This window comes from Lepisosteus platostomus, chromosome 6 (genome assembly GCF_059453375.1).
Source record: "Lepisosteus platostomus isolate fLepPlt1 chromosome 6, fLepPlt1.hap1, whole genome shotgun sequence".
Taxonomy (NCBI): domain Eukaryota; kingdom Metazoa; phylum Chordata; class Actinopteri; order Semionotiformes; family Lepisosteidae; genus Lepisosteus; species Lepisosteus platostomus.
Genome location: NC_142616.1, coordinates 20,792,160 through 20,810,011, shown reverse-complemented (window position 1 = coordinate 20,810,011; position 17,852 = coordinate 20,792,160). Strand labels below are relative to the sequence as shown.

At 39.5% G+C, this 17,852-nt stretch overlaps 2 protein-coding genes across 6 annotated transcripts in view; both read left to right on the top strand.

Annotated features, from left to right (window-relative positions):
* The window catches only part of myofl (myoferlin like), a 50,537-nt gene extending 43,364 nt beyond the window's left edge, over positions 1 to 7,173 (top strand). For all 4 annotated transcript variants that reach the window (XM_088634721.1, XM_088634719.1, XM_088634718.1 and 1 more), the window contains 12 exons: positions 101 to 192; positions 783 to 953; positions 1,038 to 1,186; positions 1,740 to 1,879; positions 1,991 to 2,079; positions 2,168 to 2,263; positions 2,627 to 2,768; positions 3,002 to 3,101; positions 3,267 to 3,460; positions 4,625 to 4,734; positions 4,835 to 4,982; positions 6,387 to 7,173. In XM_088634721.1, the coding sequence (XP_088490847.1) occupies positions 101 to 192; positions 783 to 953; positions 1,038 to 1,186; positions 1,740 to 1,879; positions 1,991 to 2,079; positions 2,168 to 2,263; positions 2,627 to 2,768; positions 3,002 to 3,101; positions 3,267 to 3,460; positions 4,625 to 4,734; positions 4,835 to 4,982; positions 6,387 to 6,425 (1,470 nt within the window). In that variant the 3' untranslated portion in view covers positions 6,426 to 7,173. The remainder of the gene's footprint in view (positions 1 to 100; positions 193 to 782; positions 954 to 1,037; positions 1,187 to 1,739; positions 1,880 to 1,990; positions 2,080 to 2,167; positions 2,264 to 2,626; positions 2,769 to 3,001; positions 3,102 to 3,266; positions 3,461 to 4,624; positions 4,735 to 4,834; positions 4,983 to 6,386) is intronic.
* A 1,751-nt stretch (positions 7,174 to 8,924) lies between these two features.
* The window catches only part of parga (poly (ADP-ribose) glycohydrolase a), a 53,721-nt gene continuing 44,793 nt past the window's right edge, over positions 8,925 to 17,852 (top strand). Inside the window, exons 1-8 of one of the 2 annotated variants that reach the window (XM_088634716.1) lie at positions 8,925 to 9,074; positions 9,569 to 9,729; positions 11,006 to 11,069; positions 12,425 to 13,264; positions 15,841 to 16,021; positions 16,269 to 16,391; positions 17,088 to 17,171; positions 17,530 to 17,604. In XM_088634716.1, coding sequence (XP_088490842.1) covers positions 9,570 to 9,729; positions 11,006 to 11,069; positions 12,425 to 13,264; positions 15,841 to 16,021; positions 16,269 to 16,391; positions 17,088 to 17,171; positions 17,530 to 17,604 — 1,527 coding nt within the window. In that variant the 5' untranslated portion in view covers positions 8,925 to 9,074; position 9,569. Of the gene's footprint in view, positions 9,317 to 9,568; positions 9,730 to 11,005; positions 11,070 to 12,424; positions 13,265 to 15,840; positions 16,022 to 16,268; positions 16,392 to 17,087; positions 17,172 to 17,529; positions 17,605 to 17,852 lie in introns of both variants that reach the window. The other variant, XM_088634715.1, reaches the window with a different exon arrangement.

Sequence of the window (17,852 nt, the reverse complement as noted above, 5' to 3'; positions counted from 1 at the left end):
ATCCAGAATCAGAGTGTTGGGGATGTTGATCTGTCAAATAGCAAAGTAGTTTATTTGCTTCTCTTGGCGATGCATGTCTAAATCTGTTCTACATTTACAGTGTGATCCTTATATAAAGATCAGTTTGGGTAAGAAGACGATTGAAGACCGGGATAACTATAGGCCAAATACAACAAATCCCATATTTGGAAGGTAAATGCAAGAAATCAAACCTCCATTTGTGGAATTTAGTTTCAGAAGTGGCTTGTAATCAATAGATGAGCTTGCTGAGTTTCTGTTTTCGTACTTCAGTAGAACTGCTGAGTTGAGTTCTAAGGCTCAAGTCAGCCTGGTGCCAGCCCTGAATGGCTACTGTACTGCGTGCTTTCTAGGTTTCTTAAAAGCAGAAGCACGTGAAGAGCTGGGAAAGTCTGTAAAATGGATCAAATTAGGCTAATTGGTTCAAGTAGATTCTTAAAAACTAAGCTGGAATGAATCAGGACTGGAATCGGGCAGCCTGACTTAACAGAATTGTAGTTTTTTTGCTAATATCTGATTTGTAATGGAACTGCACTACAGAAATTGTATTGGCACAAGCTGCCCTGTGCTATTATAACACCAGCATAAAGGAAAAGTTTTAGGAAAAAATAGCTAAAACTCCAGTTTGACAAGTCAGGGAAAGTGCATACTCCAGAGCAGTAGAGCTCATGGATGAATAGCACACTTGCAGGGACAGTTATTAATTGATAAATACAGATAACTTCATAAATATATGCAATTGAAAACTCTTGTTTTTCCTGCAGAATGTTTGAAATGACCTGCTTCATTCCTCAAGACAAAGACCTGAAAATCTCCATTTACGACTATGACATGCTGACCCGCGACGAGAAGGTTGGGGAGACGGTAATTGATCTGGAGAATCGGTTCCTGTCACGGTTCAGTGCCCATTGTGGATTGCCGCAGTCGTACTGTGTGTGCGTACTTCTTCACTTTGTAGTACTTTGTACTGAAAGACCCGATTTGAAGGTTTTAATGCTGGCATCCGCATTCCTCTGCAGTTCTGGCGTCAACCAGTGGCGGGATCAGCTGAAGCCCTCTCAGATTCTGCAGAATCTCGCCAGGCTGAAGGGCATCCCTCCCCACGTGACCTTGGATAACGGCACCTCCTTGACTTTTGGAGGGCGCGAGTACAACCTGGCAGACTTTGGTAAGTTCTCCCCTTTCGTCTACACGCCTGTGAGAGTCACTCACCTTAAACTGTTTCTCAGTTTTCTGTTTCAGCATTTGAACCTCTTTAGAGATTCACTGTACTGTTTCTGTGCCCAGTGTGCATGAGTGTGTTTAGACAACTTTTTGATTTTAATTGATTATGCAATTATCAAAAACATTTATTTAGTGACTATTTTAGGTCCTAATGAACCTCATGTTCAGTTTTTCTTCATCAAATTAAGGTAGGTTGAGCAACAAAAAAGTGACAAATCTTAACTTCTGAGCAAATAAAAACAGACCTTGACAACGTGATGATGTGTTTTCTCAGTCCAAATTTTATATTTTGGCAGTAGAAATTTATTCAATCCAAATACATTTCACTGCTCTTCTAGAATGTAGTTTTGAAGTACAGTCCCTTATATCACTGATTAAAATCTAGAAAAAATACATGCAGGAATTTGAGAATGTCCAAAGGAAGCATTTGCCCTCGTTTGTCATCTTAAAATGTTAATTTTTAAGGTGATTTCTTTGGGTTTTTGCTCTTTGTACAGAGGCCAACAAAATGATCCACCAGCACCTGGGCCTACCTGCTGAGAGGCTGGCTCTGCACGTGCTCAGAACTCAAGGCCTGGTGCCTGAACATGTGGAGACCAGGACCCTATACAGCAGCTTCCAGCCCACTCTGTCCCAGGTCCGCAGGGCTTGTGCGTCGGGGCACCGGCTCTTTTCTCAGAATTTCAACAGCCTTTTGGGGTTTAAGATTCCATTTAATGTGATTTTTCCCCCCCCCCTCTTCGTTTAGGGGAAGCTTCAGATGTGGGTTGATGTGTTCCCTAAAAGCTTGGGACTCCCTGGACCCCCTGTTGATGTCACTCCTCGCAAAGCTAAGAAGTACAAACTCCTTTTGAGTTCCCCAATTTTTTTTGCAATTTTTCTGCACATAGATAAACCAAATTTCCATTTTTTTTCTTCCTCAAAGGTATGTTCTGCGTGTCATCATTTGGAACACCACTGATGTCACTTTGGATGAGACCAGCATCACTGGAGAACACATGAGTGACATCTACGTGAAAGGGTAAGGGAATCCAAGACTAAAGAAAACCAACTGGTGCACTTCTTTTCACACATTTACCACTCATCCTTTCTCAAAGAGAAGCATCTGGAAATGCTCTAATCTTAAATCAATATTAATGCCTCATGGAATATTCACTTCAGTTAATTGAGCTGCTTAAATTCAGGAAACATTTAATTGGAAAAAATAAGGGGTTTTACACAACCTGCTGTGGTCAGTGGTGTTTGTGAATTTCCTTATGCTATTATATGAAGGAATAAAATATATTTAGTCCAGTTCTGTAAAAATTCAATAACCTGATTAAGTGCCCAGGGTGTCCTATGTAATCGATTTTAAACCCTAGGTAAACTTCTTATTCTTCTTCAGGTGGATGCCGGGCATGGAGGAGGGTAAGCAGAAGACTGATGTCCACTACCGATCCCTGGATGGGGATGGTAATTTCAACTGGAGATTTGTGTATGACTTCAAATATCTGCCCGCTGAGCAGCTCTGTCTTGTTTCCAGAAAGGTGAGTTTGTGGAGCACCCGCCTGTACTCTGCTTTTGGTTTGTGCAGAAAGGTGACTGGAAGTAAATTTAAAAACAAATAGAGTTAATCTACAAATTAAAACCATTATAATTTTCACCTTCTAAAATCTGTACCAATAGATGTGTTGCATTCTTTTTGCAAAATTCATCTAAATCTCAAAACTTATCCCAGGAAATCGGAGTACTCTTATTATCTTCTCTTTCTTTTAATCAGGAGCATTTCTGGAGTCTTGACAAGACTGAGTTCAGGACACCACCCAAGTTAATTATCCAGATATGGGACAATGATAAATTCTCACTAGATGACTACTTGGGTGAGCAGTTCTGAATTCTTACCTTTGTCTTGTTATATTTTGATGTGAATAGTGAATTTGTCTGACTCCCAAATATACTCTTACTTCTTGCCGTGCGTTAAACGGACAGATTAGGCATTTTGCTCTTTTGAGAGGAAAATGTTTTTTTTTCTCCTGTGATAATAGGTACTGTGGAACTGGATTTGCATCGCTTAATATCTCCTGCCAAAACTCCAGAGAAATGCAGCTTGAATATGATCCCAGAAATCGGAGGCTCAACTCCGCCCAAAGCGCTACATGCTTGTTCGCTCTTCGATCAGAAATCTGTGAGGGGCTGGTGGCCTTGCATGACGGAGGAAAATGGGAAAAAAGTGCTTGGTGTAAGTATGACACCTTATGTGTTATCCAACACACTGGGGTTTGTTTGCTCAGGAAATGAGACTGATATCTTGCTGGTAGAGAAGGCCTGGGACAATGTTGTCAATTCTGAAAGCACTGCAGTACTTTTTTCACTCCAGTGATGGCTGCATAAGCACTAAATCATCTCATTAGAGTGAGTGTTGATTGGGCGAAGAGACCATATAACCTGTTGGAAGTCAAGGCTGGTGAGGAAGAGAGAACAACATTGAAAGGAACTAATAATCCCCACAATGCCTTTGTTTGAGAGACCTCAGATGGGATTGCTTACTCACAGTGGAGGCATGGAGAACAGTATGCTAGCTGTTGTGTGCAAGACACCAATCAGTGGGGAGATCCAAGTGTGCTAGCCTGAGCAGGAGCGTCTCGTCCCTGGGAACCTGACTGTACCATGGAATGTTAGTCAATCACTAGCTGCCCCTCCTGCAGGCTCAACCTGATGCGACACTATTCTAGCAGGACAGCACACATCCTTGTTCTGCTTGTCTAACAAGTTTTCTCACCGGATGAAAATGTCACAGTTGTGCTGTTGATATAATAATAATAACATTACTTTATTAACCCTTTACAATTTCTTGCATTAGGAATTTGTCTTTTCGCAAACCCCAGCTTGCTCTCCATGAGACACACAGACAGGGAGAGAAACTTGGGGTCAGAGCGCAGGGTCAGCCATTGTGCAGCGCCCCTGGAGCAGTTCAGGTCAGGGGCCCAATGGAGTAGGATTCCTCTGCTGGCTGCAGGATTTGAACTGGCAACCTTCCACCCACAGGCGCAGATCCTTTGCCACAGAGCCACCACTCCACCCGCTTTGATATCCTATTTCACTTGAGTCCCATTGCATAGCATCTAGGACTCGACCTATGACAAGGCCCATTCTTGTCCAGGCTCTAAGAGAGCAATAGGACAAAATCTCATTAGACATCTTCTCTCCCCTGATGCAAAGCATACATCACAAATGTTTTAATTCCATTGACAGCCACACAGTGTACTAGCCTGTGACTGTCACAGCACCCCCCTGTTGATGACTGATGTTAATCTGCATGGAGGTCTAGTTACGAGATTAAATGATTTGTAGACTCTGAGCATCCATGTCATCATGGTGTTGTCTGGTGTGCTTTTGTTCTCAGGGTAAGGTTGAAATGACCCTGGAAATCCTGGCTGAGAAGGAGGCTGAGGAAAGGCCAGCTGGGAAGGGGAGGGAAGAGCCGAACATGAACCCGAAGCTTGATCCTCCGAAGTAAGACGGATTCATGGGTTCATCCTGTTTTATAATCCCACCACTCGCCTGGAAGCGATATCCCATTAAAATGTACTTTCTTTTTTTTTTTTTGTAATAGTCGCCCTGAAACATCCTTCTTCTGGTTCACAAATCCGTGCAAGACCATGAAGTTCATAGTGTGGCGCAGATTTAAGTGGATCTTCATTGGAATCATTATTCTTTTAATTGTGCTGCTATTCCTTGGAATACTCCTGTATTCATTGCCGGTAAGTGCCAGCTTGGCTTTCGTGCACAGCGGTGATTACATGTATTTTGGGGGTTTGATTGCTTGGGGTGACTTCTGTGTGGACTTTGTTATCCTCATATCTACATGGATTATTTTTCCTGGTGCATCAGTTCCTTCAGACGTTTAAGGTGGGCTGGCAAGGTTAATTGGGGACTTTGAATTTCCATGTACATGTGAAATCCCTGGATGCCTGTGCTCTATGCTTCTTGCCTGATTCCTGACTAGAAACAAGTGGCTTGATGATGACTGAAATCAGTTTTTCCCCATCCAATCAAGATTAGCAATTTGAGGAGCAGCAAACAAAATTAGAAAATTTAAGATCTAAGAATCAGAAATTGTCACGTAGTCACCTGGAAGGTAAATTGTGATCGGAAACCACAATGTCGATATATATATTTTTCTATCATAACTCTTTATTGGTTTCCATGCACCTGATTGCACCTCCAACTTTGCCATCCTGTTTACTTCTCTACCCAAAGCCTGATTGATTCCATCTCATAGTGGGCTAGTTAAAAATTTGGCTTTAATATTTCCGCCATGTGGGCAGCATGTGCCTTAACCGTGTGCAAAAGAAGTCGTACATCCTCAATGGGTAAGATGGCAGGATAAAATGAGGGGTGGTCAGTCTCCATCTTTGTTTCCAATCCCTTTTCATTTAAAACTGAATATTTTCCCCCTATGAGTAGAGAGGGCTTGAATGCAGAAAACATTTGCTTAAATTTGTTTGATTACATTTCCTCTTCCAACACGATTTCCATCACAGGAAAATTAAATGAGTTTCACTGGTAGCAGTGCATCAGTCCTGTCGGTCACATTTTTAGTCCTTATTACACAGATTGAAAAAAAACGTTATTCTTAAGATCTCTGCTTAGTGATATCTTAATAGAACATGATTCCACAAAAGCCAAACCTTCACGATATACTGTATATGAATTGTTACTTCAGTATTGGAATTTGTCAGAATTTCACAAAGCTGAAGGGATGACCAATATATCTTTCCAAGTACAGGTTCTTGGTGGGGAAGATGGAACCAAATTCATAATCTTTATTACATCCACTAAAGAATAATGCCAGACAAAGCATCATATGACTTTCAAAGATACCTTTCTGCTCATCACATGTCCAGGACTGTCCATTTACTGTACTAGCTCGTCTGATCTGGCCCAATGCACCCTGGAGAGGCTGAGTCTGCTACACAGCAGTATCCAGACGTCTGACCTGAGGTCATGTCTGGAAAACCGCTGTTAACCTTTAGTCCTTTGAAGCAGACACTTTTACACTGGGAAGAAAAGTAATTTCTGCTGCTTGTTAAAAACGGTGTGTGTGACGTCATGAAATTTGTTCTCCTTTTAACATTTTTCCACTCTGCCCCCTTTTTTTTCAGAACTACATCTCAATGAAAATTGTGAAGCCTCTTTCATAAAGGGCAAAAGAGGAATCTGTTCCATTTGAACCATCAAAAGGGTCCACAATGGAAGATGAAATGCTTGGCTGCACTATTGGGCTTCTGTGGACTGCAGACTGTGGCATTTTGTGGCCTGTTTCTGTGTATTTACAGGGTTACTTAATGCTTGTTTTAACTTTTGTAGCTATAATTTTTGAGAAGCAATTCAGTTAAATCACTGTAATTGACCATTGTATAAGGTTTTTCACTTTCTTTTCCTTCACATTAAATGACACAAAAATATAATAGTCACTTTTTATGTTGCACTTTAACAGTTTGCGGTTAATTTACCATATGATGTACTGGTTCCACTAATGAAAAGCTGTCTTCTGAATGTCTGGTGTTGTCTTTTAGGACCTTGTAATAGCTACAAAATAGTAAAATGTGGGTATTTCACTGCCACAGATGCATACTATATAATCAGACAATGGAAGGGAAGGAATGAACTGTTAAGTCTTTGAGAAGCACAACATTTCTGAAGCTGGTGTCTTTAAGATTCTAATCAGATTTTTAAAAAATAAATTACAAAATAGTGGCTACTCACACCCTTCAAAAATCAAGGTTATAGGTTTCATATGTATCACACTTGTCATACACAGTATATGGATAAATTGTAAGACTTGTCTATGTATGGATTTGTTAAACCATATACTCTTTATACGTTATGATGATTTTAAAAGGGAAGATGTTAAATATGTGCAATTTAATAAAGGAACAATTTATTACATTGCTTTTCTGATCCATTATTTTATATAATTTCTTGTAGTCTGGGTATTGGAATTGCATTTCAATGGAGAAACTGAGATCTTCGCATAAATGTCCCTAAAGTAAAAGTGTTTTTTAAAAAAAAATCAAATGTGAATTACATTTTAACATTCATTGGAGCATAAGGGTGAACCATGCAAGAAGATTCTATTGCTACAATAAGACTGAATTGAAACGTATGGTTACTTCTGATATTGCCAAACACGGTACAGTACCAGACAATCAAAATGTTCTATTGACTTGGAAAAAAAGACATTCATAGTTTTGAGATACTGTATAAAGTTTGTCCTGGAGGTAAGAGATTCATCATGAGTGTAAGATGCACACATTTGTGGACTGTATTCAGGGGACACACCTTATTCTTACAAATGCATTAACTACTGTAGGTTGTTGGAATTTGCAGTTTAATCCTAAAACATGTGTGGACTCGAAACACTCCGTCATGTAGATGTGCAGGAAATGACCAAGACAAACTTTTAAACAATTGGGAACAGGAGACGACTAATAAAATGCCATAAACTGAAATGATCAAAGATTAGTATGAGTATGTAGAGAAGTTCTACTTAACATGCAGCTCTAGCAGCCTGCTCCATTGCAGGTTTATGTTCTACTGCATCTTTATTATTTAATCCATAATTAAATGGATTAAACTAAAAAGATCAGTGTAGCAATTGAGTAAAGATACAGTAACACATAGAAAATAATTAAATGATTTGCTAGTACTTGTTCCCAGTTTCATTGCATGGCAATAAACTGTGAACCCTTATTTTCTCAAATTAAAAAGATTGGTGATAATTTGTCATGAAGACCTAATTGAATGTGTGAAGTGTGTTTCAATCTTCATGAAAAGGCTAAAGGGCTGAAATGTTGAGGACCAACATTCTTCTGTCTGGTGCAGTTTCTCACTTCTGTCTAAACAGTTGTATAGTAGGATTGCTGGTGCATAATGATTGCCATACATCACCCAGTGGGTACTGGACTTCAAGGGTGGGTGCAGCGTTTCCCCTTTTCCATGTACCTCACTCACTTTTAATAGCTACTTAGTCCAGTGAGATGTCAGTGTTGGCTAGAGTCTAACCTCTAAGACCACAAGTGCAAGGCCTGGATTTGTTGCAGGGCTCATGCACACATACTGTAGGAGTCGATCTCGAGATGTCGAAGTAACGCTGTCTAGATTGTCCTCGGACTGTGGCAGGAAACCCTCATGAGATCACGAGAAGACCATGCGAACTGCACAGCAGGTACAGTAGGTACCAGGTCAGTTTTGCTGTGTGTGAGGCAGCAGCCCTAACGGTCACCAGCATTTCACCCCACCCTGAGATCTTGCAGCCCTGCATGTACAGAAGGAGACCCACTTCGCAAATGAATGTCATAAATGATTTTACAACATGTGAAATCTAGCAAATAACTTCAAAATAATGACCGTTTTGGGGAAAGAGTATAAATGTCAGGATACAAAAAGTATATATACTTCGGAATAGAAAAACTTGCACTGAGATTCCGAATGTTCTGTTCATACAGTAATTCCAGTCATTTAAAACTTCCGCAGAACCGTCTTGCCCGGGCTGACTGAATCAGCGGAACTGTACTGTCCGAACACTGCCGTCACTTACGTCTCAGTAATCAGCACGACATTAAATTCATTTTCGACAACGTTGCTAGGAGATCCGTTTTTGAGTCCGCCCCTTTACGAAATCTCGGAGTATGATAGGTCTGCACACCCTTGCCGTTAAGTAAAGTTGTTGTGGAAAGGGGGTTGTAGTATTGAGTACCAAAATACTGAATATTTTAAGAAGTTCGAAATTAGATTGACATATATGTACGCTGTGTAGGGGATTTCACATCTGTAGCATTGTCTTCCAGGTGCTTTTTGTATATATTTTTTCTTAAAATTGAATTGACAGTATAATGCCTACAATATATATCTGTAGCAAGATGCAAGATTTGAAAATCTAGGAAACTACTGTATGTATTTTGCGTATGGCTACAAAAACAGTACTGGGCTACATACAAAGATGGAGAAAAGCGGGTGTCCGTTGTTGTTCTTTTAAGTCTCATAGGACGTACTGCCAAAAGGACGTCACGCTTCTAACTAAATTCCTATTGTAAGTACAGCTTTTAATAAGGGATTTTTTATGTTTAAATCATAACCGGTTGTCTTAACTGGTAAAACCCGTTTAGGTCGCGCTGTTCTACACATTATTTGAATTCCAGTTTCTGTCGTAAACCCTATAAAGTCGCACTAGGCAGGAGCAACACTAGAGGAGGCGGAGACTGTTCAGTTTAATACGCTTTATTTTACGAATTGTGCGTTTTCTCCATTTCCCTATATAACCTTATTTCTTTCTCTTCTTAAGCATGACCACATTGTCTGACTGTGAGCCCTCAAGAAAGAGACTGAGGCTGGAAGTTAACATCACCTCCACTTCTACTAAACCGACCACGCTGCTCACAGCCAGACGGATATTGAACAAAGAGATTACCCTAGGCCCTTCCTCGTCTGGCCAGCAAATAAGAGGTCTTTGATTGTTCTTTTTCCTCTGTTCCGTAGCACACGGCCATCAGCCGCCTGCCAAAGAAATCGAAAGTTTGACAAAACCCTTTCATTTGCATGTCTTATTTTAGCTGAAGTGTATCTTAAGATCTAACTCAGTTGTGACGGAGTTAGGTAGATGTTACAAAACGAAGGGCAAATGTGTCTGATAAGGAATGTATTGAATGTTACTTGGAATAACATTTGAGCACTGAACCATTAGGCATAACAGACAAATGGCAGAACAACAGAGGTTCTTTTGAGTTGAAATAAGTACACTTTTTATTGGACTTGAAAATCCAATTACTTTGACAGCTGTTTGTAAATATTTACAACATGTTAGTAATTGTATATAGAACGCTACCTGTCTCACAAATGTCTTTCAAATATTTCAAGGAACAAATTGAGTAAATTGTGTTCTGTTTTTTTTTAACTTTATTCATCTGTTTTATTTGAATAGATGACCAGATTCCATAAATATCTGTCATTAAATATGAACAGATTGTGTTAAGGTAAAAATTACAGTTTGGCGCAATGGTTAGCATTGTTGCCTCACGGCACTGGGGCCCTGTGTTTCCGTGTTGTATTTATAAACATACTGGTAGGTTTGTTGGCTCCTGGGGAAATCGGCCCTGCTGTGATTGTGTGTGCCCTGCGGTGGACTGGTGTGCCGGCCAGGGTGTATCAGGCTTTGCGCCTGTTACTTGGTGGGATGGGTTCTGGCTCCCCCACTGCCATACAGTGGATAAAATGATTAAAAAATGAATGGAGGGATAAATGTTGCATTTAACGGATTTTACATTCAGTATATATCTCCCAGAATAAAGCAGACTGCTAAGAGGAATTTCGTAGCACAGTACTGTATGAAGCACCAAACTTTAAGTTCAGTAACATGTACATGATCATTAGAAGTAAGTATTGAACTGAGTGGAGTGGAATTCTAGGTGCATGAAATGAAACATCTTTTTCCAGCGTAGCTTTGCAGCAAGCTTTGTAAGAAGAATTAGCTTTGTAGACATTGGACTGTTCTTTAGAAATCAGACAGTATGAAGGTCCCAGTCCAATTTGTTAACAATTCATATGAAAAACAGACTATCCATTATCCTAATGGCTTGAGTTTTGTCATACCACTGCTCATGGTATTATATTTTATCTTCTGTTAATGGTTTGTTTACATGTGTATATATATATAATTGTTGCTTGACAGTAAAATGCAACATATACATGATTTAAAACAGCTGTTATTCTTTTATTAATGCAGATAAGCAGACAATTGCTCATGCTTACCCTGTTAGAATAAAGGACGTGACAATGGACACAGAAAAGTAAGCAATTTTTAAATGTATGTTTTAATGTGATTTTCTTGAAGGAAAAATAATAAATTCCATGAGTTTAACAACTTCTTCTTATTCATAATGAAAGCTTTGACTGAAATCAGTGTCTTTTTTGGATTTTGCTATACAAGTAATAAAATATAGAGGTAAAAACCTTCATAGAGTCAGCTCACTTCACTTCACATTAATTAGTGAAAAAAAGGACTCAGGGCCACAGTTGTAACTTTTAAGGGAATTTGTTCAGGACCAAGAAAACAAAATGCAAAATATTCAAGAATGTGTCGGTATCTGGAACAGGCTTCCAGCCAGGTGTTTGAGGTCAAAATTCTGAGCTCCTTAAGAAGTTTTAGATGATCATGTTTTTATCTGAAGCCACTTGTATTTGCACCCGTTTATACAGCTGGGTGTTTTACAGAAGCAATTTTGAGTGACATACCTTGCTCCAGTCTAGAACAGCATTGTCCTAAATGGGATTTAAAACCAAAACCTTCCCTTAATGACTCCAGTACCTCAGGGATTGCTCTATGCTGCTACTCGGATACTGAACGATCACGATTGGCTGAGGAAAGCATTTTTAATGTGTGCTAATTTTATTAAGTGGGGGAAACACAACAACATAAAGCCCTGTACTGTATCTATTTCAGTTATGTTTGAAATTCCACATTGTGAGTTTCATAAAGTGCATTGTGTAACTTACTCTTTTTGTTAGTGGTATTAACATCTGTGTATATATCCAGGGAAATATACCTTCCCTTCACCAATTCTTCAGCCTCACTAGTGGCTATTTTTAGATATCCTTAAAAAAATCTAAACCTCAGTGAGATTTATTTTTTTTACTTGTTGTATAAAGGTCATTCCCTACCTCAGGTAATGTACTCCTTGTCATTAAGATTGTTTTTTGGTATTTTTCTGATTACACCTTAGTATTTTTGGCATCAATTGCAGCTGTAAGATAAGATCACATTATTGGCCATATATAGTTTCTTGGATTAGGAATTTGTCTTTTTGCATACCTATCCCAACTGCTCTCCATGAGACACACAGACAGGGAGTGAAGCTTGGGGTCACTCTGCAGGGTCAGCCATTTATACGACACCCCTAGAGCAGTTGGGGTTAAGGGCCTTGCTCAGGGGCCCAGAAGAGTAGGATTCCTCTGCCGGCCGCAGGATACGAACCAGCAACCTTCCAGCCACAGGCACAGATCCTTAGCCACAGAGCCACCATACCGCCCCATCTAGGAGCAGATAGTGATTGACAGTATTTTATTTCATTTTTACTGTTTTTTTAGTTGTTTTTGTAATCTTTGTATCATTGTGTCAATCTTTGTGTCATTTGTTTTCTCCCAGACTTGTGAGCTGTAAGGGACTAGAGAAGACTATGATGGCATCCTGTACTGCAAGTGGGAAAGAAAGTGTACAGCTCAGACCTCAGCCCAATGAAAACATGTTAAGCTCAACTAAAAATGAAACTCTGGGAGAGAAAGGCAAGGAGAAGATGGACTCCTTCAAGACCGCTACTTATTTGGAAGGTGTTAATTTACAGTCAGTGGGTATCCAGGAAATGTGTACTCCAACGAGTAGTTCTACCACTAGAATGAAAGCTACCTGTCAAGAAAGTTCAGCTAGTTGTGAGCAAAAATCTCAGAAGCCTGGCACACTCGATGACTGGTTCATCAAGCCAGTATCAAAAGCGACAGCTCAGAGAGCCGAGCTCAGCGCCGCCCCCACTCCCGAAGAACAGCCGCAGAGCGGAGAAGACTGTGGTCGGCAGGATGTGGAGATGGTGAGTCCCGAGAGTCCATCAGGCAAAGCCTTCCAACCTGAAGACGCTGAAGACGAGGGGCGGCCTTGCAGAGCGAGCGAATCCTGGGGCACTGTAGCGGGCGATGCTCGCGCTTCGGCTACGGGCAGACGAGCACCTGGCGCCAAGCCTTTGTCTCATCCCGGTGCCGGGGCTCGTGATGAAGAGCCGCTCCTGCCCAGTGACACCAGAGATTCCGGGAGTTCGGATGGCATCGCTTTGGAGGTTAAGGAGGACAGGAAGAACAGCGCTCCAATGGACACCGGTGATCCCGACAAGCCCGAGTCGCCAGGCCCCTCTTCGGCTGTGCCCAAGGGCTCAGTGAAACGGGATTCCAAAATCACTGACTTTTTCCAAAAAACAAACCCGGAAACGTCACCTCCAAGGTACGTTTTGTGTTTGTTCATGAAATCTCAAGAACTCTCCTCATCTTTTTGACAGCATAATATGTCGGCCTAATGTTCTAGAGGTGGCATGCCTGCTTTCGATAGACTAATAACACTTTATTGGATTTTTATATTGATGGTGCGGTGGGTCAGGGCTCAGGTGTTCACGTATGTCAATGTAAGATAAGATAAGATCACTTTATTAGCTACATACAATTTCTTGTATTAGGAATTAGTCTTTTCGCATACCCCAGCTTGCTCTCCATGAGACACAGACACACAGACAGGGAGAGAAGCCTGGGGTCAGAGCTCAGGGTCTGCCATTGTACACCGCCCCTGGAGCAGTTGGGGTTAAGGGCCTTGTCAGGGGCCCAACGGAGTAGGAATGTGGGAGTGTTATTGTATTCTCTTTAATAGCTCAAGATTCATGGGGGACTGGTTATTCTTTTTGTCCTGCCCGATTTTTTTTCTATTTAGAGACTGAAAAGTCAACTGAAGTTGAAAATGTGGAATAAAGTAATCACAACAGTGACAATCACAAGTAATCCTTATCAAACTATTATAAAATTAACTGTCCTTCCTGCTGTCGGTAATCTTTTAACTGAACTATATGAGTGCATTTAGCGACGGAAGTTCATAGTTCTGTCGTGTTTTCATTACGTGCTTTAAACCTCTACATTCACCTCTGACATTACAGTTCTGATACATCCTGTAGATTTCTTGTGCAACTTGCTAATAATAAGTTTCATTTTGACTCACTTATATTTCGTTGCAAATACACAAAATATTTTTATTTTTATCATTTTTTTGTGTGTAGAACATGATAGAATGTCCACCTGTATAATTATATTAATTTATTTCCATACGTGTACGTATACTAGTATTGTAGTACTATTTTTACATATTTAAACCAGCTGAGCATAGTGACTTTATAATTTGGAGAAATAGAAACCAAAAGTAAGTTAGCTGTCACAGGGAGGGGAACAGACTTTATGTGAGTTCCTACTCAGAACGTCTACTTGTACTGTGTATTGGAATACACAGAGAAGATCAGGGAAAGGGAACTCTAGATGGATTCTAAAAATACAACAAATACGATAAGTTTTCTAAAAGAAAATACGTTTCTTATTACAACTGCTGTTGCTATTGTGATTGTTGCTTTTGTGATGAAGGTCTGTACGTTGATTTATTTGAAGCACCTCTCCCTCAATGTTGAACCCATTGAATGAGTTTATGTAGAGTTTCTAAACACATTTTACATTTGTCTTTTGTTCTGAACAAGTTACTGTTTCCATGTGTATGGTTTATTATTTTTCACCTGATGCAGAGACATCAGAAAGGTCTTTGCATTTCTTTCTTTTCTTACCATCTTGGTATTACTTTAGATACAATTCTTTTGTTCTGCTTGTTATTTATAAATGCTACAAGATCTGCATATTTCTAAGACAGAAAAGATTTTAAAAGTACATCTCAAGAAGTAGTAGTCTATATGAATTTGTGAAAGTTCAAGTAGGGAGCTGTTCCCTGTATTCTTTCTATCTATAGAGTTGTGAAATAATTTTTTAGTTACTATCTACAGAAATGTTCCATGTTTTGTCTTTTTTGGGTCAGGGCACCTGTTGTTTTTACATTGATGTTTGCCTTGTGTGAAAAGAACAGCACTGGGAGAAATAGTTTACTTCATATGGTTTTGTATAGGTAGTCGTTTTGCACAAAAAATTGAATAGTGAACCCACACGTATATTTTAGCTTTTGTAGTTCCTCAAATACATGCCTTCCTTTCTAGAGGAATGGTTTGAGCTGAGTAGCGAAGGATCTGCACTCCCAAGAAGATCTGTCAGGGCGCTACCTAGACCTCAAGAAATGTGGATACAGAAGTGTTCATTGCTTGCATACCTGTTAGCTTATATCTGCCATAGGGGCTTAATTATAATCATGTAATTTATTAACAATAACTTATTATATACCCGTGTGATAGTTTTAAAACTCTTTGTACTGCCTTTTCCTGGGAGAGTAACATGTCATTTAATATTGTATCTATATCTTTACATTCTTTTTCTAATACAGGTCATATTTCAGCAGTAGAATAGTAGGTACTACAGTAGGTTCATCAAGATATGTGATAGTCAACAAGAACAATACAGTATGCTTTGTAGAAAGAGTGCATATTTGTGTGCATTGTATTCTTGTTCGTTACTTCCTGCTATTACAAACAGGAATAATAAAATGAAACAGGCTGTTCTATAAATAAAGTTAAACTGCTGGTATTGTGCTGTATAATTAACAGATGAAAAGCAAACTCTTTGGTGCAGCTGTTGCATTACTCACCACACACAGGAAAAACTATTGGGACAAAGAGAAATCCTTTTCAAACACTCCTAAAGGCGAATATCCACTGAAGTGGAGATCACTATTGTAAGTGGATTAAGCTTTACTTTGCAAAGCAATGTAATGACCATGGTTGTGTCTGTTCCTTTTAATATTTAGCTTCCTCAAAAGAAAATGTTCTTGGATTTTTCTTGCTCTCGGGACTTGTGTTAACATCGGTGTACTTGTTTCCCTTTGTCTTTATTCAGTGTGCCATCCCAAGGTGATGTCAAAGATGCGAGGCTCCGCAGGATGCCACACCACAAGGGAACACCCCCTCCCGGCACGACCTGGCTCGGGACGCCCATCGAGGAGCTGCGGAGGATGCCCACATGTGGCGCACAGCTACCACCCCTCAAAGCATCGACAAGCCATACAGTTATGATAAGAGTAAGAGGCCGTGCTCTGATTAGCGCACACTGTTCTCACTGAATTCAGAACTGAGAGAACGTTTCGTTCTCTGCTTCATTAACTGGCATGTTTCTACTTAGAGGTCTCTCATCCCTGTACTAACCAGGTCCAGTCTACCTGCCTTCTGAGATCTGGCAAAGGTTGGCAAAGCTGGATGGTGGTGAAACATAACACCCAGAAGTGTGCTTTTGTCTAACATTGCTTTTCTGTGATGGGGTTTTGACAGACAGACTTACTCAGAGAAGGAGAGGTTCCTGTTCCTTATCCATCAAAGTATAAGGATGCGTGGGATGACACTTCAGTAAAGATGCCCTATTCAGAAAAGAACCTGTATCCTGTGGAAAATGAGGTAATGCACACTAGGTGGTGCTGTATCTCCTCTTCTAGACATTACATGAGAAGTTTTGTGTAAAAAATAATTTGTAAAAATAAATGTGTACAAATTAATTTGTAATTTTTTTTATTTGTAAGTGTTTTATTAGCATTTGTGATTATAATTTGCAAAAGATCTTAAATCTTTATGTGCAGGATATAGTCAGTCAGCCCTCATTAGGGCAGCTTGTTTTGATGTCTGTTGAGATTTTTTCCTCTTGTTCACAGATTGAGTTGCATTTCCAACAAATAGACATGTTAAAATGGAGTGCAGTTTTTATGCTATGTAGTATCAGTGATAATAGAACCGATAATCCCTAGTGATGTAACTCTGAATTAATTGAATATCTGCAAGAACCAAAATAATAATGTTCAAAAAATAAATGTTAAGTTTATAATAACTAGTTGAGTTAAGTATCTCCTTGCTGAATCTGCAGTCCCATCCGTAGCCAGGGGGGTTACTGCCAGACCAGAGCAATAATTCAGTTAAGAGAGGCTTTTAATATTTTAAGAACTGAAAAATTAAAATTATTCTAAATTCACTCATTCTGAGCATCAGAAGCCTTTTTTTAAGTGCAGTATTAGCACCTGGTATTAGTGGTTATGAGTAATTGGCAAATTACTGGTATTAGTGGTTATGAGTAATTGGCAAATGTTTTTGATCCCTTTACAGGATGGAAGCTCTGGGCTGCAGAGTAGGTGGAAGCTGATAATTTTAGCCTTGGAGGGCAGATTTAGTAGCTCACTTGATGTAAAGGTAATGAAGCTTGCACATCTTGTAGTTTTAAATGGAATGTATTTTTTGTATATATTTATTTTATTTAAATAGTTGTAATCCATTCTTAAATGTTAATTAGCTCTTATTATTATATCTCCACACATACAGTATAAATGTAAGGTAGTATAAAAAAGCTCATGAAGATTCGGTTACTAACTTATAAAAGTTGTAAACAGTTAAATAAGTGTGGCATACCAATAATATACTGTATGATTGTCGTGAAAAGTTTAAGTCCTCTTTACTGCAGTCAGTTGCACTTATATTTATGAAGTACATAGTTTTAAACTTTAAAATGTAATTGTAGACTCAAGTAAAAATGATATTCTTTCAATTGTAGGATGCCATATCGAGATACAATGTCACACACTCCAAAAGGTGGGACTTCACTGCTCTCAATTTGCTGTGTACAGAGGTAAGGAATGAAAGTCCGTGAACCCCAGTTCCTCTTGGATTGAGGATTGAGGTTTTGAAGCTGACAAAAAAAAAAGAAACTAGTATTTCTGTCTTAATGGTCCAGGAGATGTGATATGAAAGAGTGCATTTCAGTGAATAATAATGCATATGATTCAATCAATTAACGTGCTCCACCCAGTTATATTTGTCCAAAATAGTTGACATTGCAATCTTGTGTAGTATTGTGAGACATTTGAAGTTAATCCA